We start from the raw sequence: 4,871 nt of genomic DNA, 5'->3' as shown, positions 1-4,871 counted from the left end.
GATGCCAAATCAGCATTCTTCATGACAGATGCAGCTGATATGTACCTGAAAGGTATTCTTTTTAGTAAAGAGGGTGGCAAAGCTAATGTCAAAACTCACAGTGGGAAATTATAACAGATAAAAAAATTAAAAAAATATTTCATGTGTTACTGTGCTTGAGTTTTCAGAGCTCAAAGTTCTTCACTTAAATAGTGTATAAATGTGTATACAAAAAAAGTCTAAAAAAATGTTCATTACAGACGGTTACAGTAAAATAAGATGAAATATTCCCAATGAATCCTCCCATTGTTTGACAGAATTGAGGACATGGCCAACCCTTATGACTACCCAATGATCAGCCAGGGTGAAATCACTGTCAAGAGTATCGATGATGTGGAGGAGTTCATTGCCACAGATGTATGTGGACAACTGCAATATTAGTAGTAGTAGTAGTATTTTTAGATTTTATGCAACATTTCAGAGCAAAAAAACATGAGAAAAACACCAGCTTGAACTGAATACTGCATGACACAGTATAAAAGACCCGTCTTTTTTGACTCCAATAAACAATTTGATTTATTTGGTCTGTGTAAAAACAGACTGCCATTGACATTCTGGGCTTCAGTGCTGATGAGAAAATCAGCATCTACAAGCTGACAGGTGCTGTGATGCATCATGGGGCCATGAAGTTCAAACAGAAGCAGAGAGAGGAGCAGGCCGAACCTGACGGCAATGAGGGTAAGATAACATTTTAGCACAAATTAACATATAAACATTCACTTAATTAGCAATAATAAAGCAGATTGTTGACGATTTGGCATGATCTTGGATTATTTGGTTCTTCGAAGCTCATCCTGAACTTGCTGTCATAGTAACAGGTCCGTAAGCTTAAACCTGAACGGGAGCAGGCTTATTTCATATAAACAGGATTAGATTGCATCTTTTTAAGAGGAATTGGTATTTAAAATCTATCCCAGCCACTGATAATTTATTACAAGAATACCCTACTAATCACAATCATTTAAAATTATAATAATTTAAAAATTTGTGTATTTGAGTGTAAATGCATTTTCTTTGCTACTTATATAGAAGGTTTGTGCTCTAAACATGTATTTTTTAAGTGTGTATAAACTGTATTGTATAAATATAAAGAAATTATGACTGAATGTGATGTGTGTTTAATAAATTATTACATATACAGGCTAATTTATCTAGTATTAAGTATGTGAGATTTTAAAAAATGTTAATAGTAACGTCATTTTACCCAGCTGAAATCAACATCGTTTTAACGTTAGGTAAGCAAACCAATTAGATCGATGTTATGTTGATTCTGTGACGTCGTTTCAACCAACTGAAAATCAACGTCGATGCAGCGTTAGGTAAGGGAACCAATTGCTTCGATTTTCCGTTAGTTTAGAATGGCGTGCCTGACGTTGGATCAACGTTACCCCGATGAGCAAAACGATGCTGGATCGACGTCGGAGATCAACGTTGTTTCGACGCCACGAGAAACGTCGATTCTACGTTGATTCTATGCCAGTTTGCTATCTGGGTTGTTAACATGTAGGCTAGGAGCTTGCTGCATGAATCCGTGAGTAGTTTACAAACCCGAGGGAACGGATTGCAAAAGCGTGCGCACGGATTATGAATTTGTGGGTACGGATTAAAAAACCGAAGGTACGGTTTACAAAATCTGAGCGCACGGATACGGAGCCCGGGAAGTCACCTGTAGGAGAAAAAACAAACAATCCGTGGCGACGGTTTTGCAATCCGTCCCCTCAGTTTATAAACAGATCTTGTAAACCGTAACTTCGGTTTTTTAATCCGTACCCACAAATTCACAGGTAGCCTGTGTTAACGAATCGACTTGTTCTTACCCAGACAGCACACATACGTTGGGCCGATGTCGACCCGACGTACAAAATTCCATCGGCACAATGTCGCTCAGGGATCGTTTGCTAATAGGGAAGATGTTGCCGCGACGTCGGCCTCTGATCGCAAATGCTCTCCGGCCGATGTTGGGACGATGCAGCTGTAAATCCGGCCGCTCTGCGTGGACGCGGTTCACCGGCGTTTTGCTCATCGTTATGGACCACCCGCGGCAGCAGCCGCTGGTTTATAATAAAACAATACACACCACTCTCAATAAAGGTTGCAAATTTATTAAAATTTTCAATAAACATTAAATATACAAAAACATTTACATTTATCAGATGCTTTTATCAAAAGTGACTTACAAATGAGAGCATTCAAATCAATTCACAATTGTTTGTACTCTTTCAGAGATTAACCATGGTTTTACCACAGCATTTGCAGTAAATCCATAGTAAAAACAAAATCAACCATAGTTTTACTACAATAACTATGGTTTAACTATGACTGTTGCAGTAAAACCATAGTAAGCACAAAAATAACCATTACTACAGCATTCGCAGTAAAACCATAGTAACTACAAAATTTACCACGATTTCAAAAGCTACACTATAGTCATGGTTATCACGTTTACTGTAGTATTACTACAAAATAACTATAGTAGAACCATGACATCAAAACCATGGTATGAACCCTCCCCCCCAAAAAACGTCTCAGGTTACTTATGTAACCATGGTTCCCTGAGTAGGGAACGAGACACTGCGTCCTCTAGGGGTCGCTATGGGGGACGCCTCGTCGTGACCCGTGTCTGAAGTTTGGAAGGGCCTAGTTCACCTGATGCTACTGGTTCCAGGTGCTCTGGGAAAACAGAGAACTCAACTCTCATGTGAGAGGAGAACTCCGAACTCAGAAAGAATAGCGCGCTCATAGGCAACCCTTTGGTAAAGGGGAGCACTGCTAATATACCACGAGAACATCCCACGGAGCGAACCCAGACGCTCGATAGGAAGCAGCATGCTCATAGTAACCCTCAATGGTGAGGGGAGCGATACTTCCAAGTGTGTCAAAAATAGAGACACACTGGTTGAGTGGAGCCCAGGGTACCGGGGTCTAACCAACTCCGAGAAAGGGAACGAAGCTATACGCGTAACCCTTACCGTACAGGATTTCAGAAAGTGCGCAAAGTCTAGCGTGCACACTTACCACTTATGTGGATTTTAGAAAGTGCGCAAAGTGCTCAGCGTGCACACTTACCACTACTGTGGATTTTAGAAAGTGCGCAAAGTGTTCAACGTGCGCACTTACCATTATGTGGGTTTCAGAAAGTGCACAGAGCTTAGCTTACCATAGTATGGATTTAAATTTCCGGCATCTGATCACAGATACCCGGAGGTATTGGGCCAAACAGGAGAGGCAAGCTCAAATACGACCCTCTAAGGCGAGGGGAGCACTGCCTGAGACAGCATCACACAAGAAGGTTCTCGCAAATGCCACCTATACTTCCCGCTCGATGCCTCAGCAAGAGGGGATATCCTGGAGCCCGGACATCCAGGAATCTTTTTGCAGTGTCGTACCGGGGGCCTGATGATCAAGAAGGCTCCCGCAGAAGCCTCTGACCTGGCCGCATGGTCCAGGAAGCATGAACCAGGGCTATCATACCGGCTGGACACAATATCGACGAGTGAGGTAACACTGCCAGTCGAGCACCTGGTCTCTGAATCCAGCAAAGGGGTGCTCACAGAGGAGCTACCTTAAAAAGGACAGAAACACACAGGTCCCGGAAAACGCTGCACAGAAATCTCACAGAAGGATTATACACACATAACCATCAGCACGTTAAAAACATATATATACATAAATATATATATAGAATGGATCATACTCACCCACCATGGTCCCCGCGCCGGAGCCCCGTTCAAGAGGCGACTCAAAGAAGCCTCTAGTCCAGACCATCAGCAAGGTGGTCACTATGAAGCCATAGAACCAACCAAACATATAGGTCCAGCACAGGAGACGGAAATGCAGGAAAATTCCTACCTAACCTCAGTCAGGTGGAGAGCTGGTGGTTATAGGGGAATTAGGAGCTACCGGACAAAATCGCTGACGCCCTGTCTGGATAACATCCCTTAGGTCTTTTACTTACCTTCCTTTGCCCCGCGATTCTTCCTCCCCCTACCCGCAGGCGGGGGAGGAGCGCGAGCCGCGACACTAGCCTTCTGTGGTTGTCTCTGATCCTTAGACCGAGACGGACCAGGACCCCTATGCTGTTCGGGGTTAGACCTGGACCATCGTGAAATGTAGGACTGAAGGCCGCTGAGCGCGCCTTTGCCTCCCTGAACTTCTCAACCACCGTCTCAACGGAGGTAACAAAAAATATTCGGAAGGCAAAACCGGCGCATCGAGAAGAAAGCCCCTCTCTTCCATCCCGATATCTGCCAGGTTCACCCACAGATGTCTCTCAATACCTACTATAGCTGCCATGCTTAGTAGCACAGAGAGTGAGATCTGTGGTGCGGCGAAACTCAGCTACCTCATCAGGCCTCTATCCAGGTCTTCCAGCAGGTGAGCCTAATATGCCTGGAGCACCGCATTTTGTGCAACGAAGCAACAGCCTGACCTGCTGCTGCATATGCCCTGCCATCTAAGCGAGATGGCAAGGAGGGAGTTTTAAGAGAGGACGTCTCACCCATAGAAAGATAGCTAGCCAGTCGTCTTTTTTGCAGGGGCATCCTCTCATAGTCGTTTCCGCGCATCGCCTCGATGTTGGCATAACTCGTATGCTGGAATCGATGAATGCGTAAGAAAGATAATGCTCAAAACTCACCATACGCAGAGCAGGAGGATTGGGAAGGCTCAGCCTCAGCTTCTTCGCCGTCCTCAGACATCTCCTGCTCTTACCGGGCCGAACCCAGCAGAGCACTAACATCATCCTCCAGCAGCTTACTCTCGTCCACAGCCGACGAGGGCGAGAGGGAAAACCCCTTTTTAAACTCATCAGCCGGATCCACCTGCGATCCCCA

General features: G+C 44.5%; 1 protein-coding gene across 1 annotated transcript; it reads left to right on the top strand.

Annotated features, from left to right (window-relative positions):
• Positions 1 to 296: 296 nt before the first annotated feature.
• Positions 297 to 760, top strand: LOC107657135 (myosin heavy chain, fast skeletal muscle-like). Its single transcript, XM_016445159.1, has 2 exons — positions 297 to 396; positions 579 to 760. The coding sequence occupies exons 1-2, from the start codon at positions 307 to 309 to the stop codon at positions 732 to 734; spliced, it is 246 nt and encodes an 81-aa protein (XP_016300645.1). The 5' UTR covers positions 297 to 306; the 3' UTR covers positions 735 to 760.
• Positions 761 to 4,871: the final 4,111 nt, after the last annotated feature.

This window comes from Sinocyclocheilus anshuiensis, unplaced genomic scaffold (assembly GCF_001515605.1).
Source record: "Sinocyclocheilus anshuiensis isolate Anshui unplaced genomic scaffold, SAMN03320099.WGS_v1.1 scaffold6252, whole genome shotgun sequence".
Lineage (NCBI taxonomy): Eukaryota > Metazoa > Chordata > Actinopteri > Cypriniformes > Cyprinidae > Sinocyclocheilus > Sinocyclocheilus anshuiensis.
This window is presented reverse-complemented; position numbering and strand designations above follow the sequence as displayed.

Coding starts and splice junctions, on each gene's coding strand:
- LOC107657135 (XM_016445159.1), top strand. CDS start 307: ATGGCCAACCCTTATGACTACCCAATGATCAGCCAGGGTGAAATCACT. Junction 397..578: donor AGGAGTTCATTGCCACAGAT/GTATGTGGACAA, acceptor GTGTAAAAACAG/ACTGCCATTGACATTCTGGG.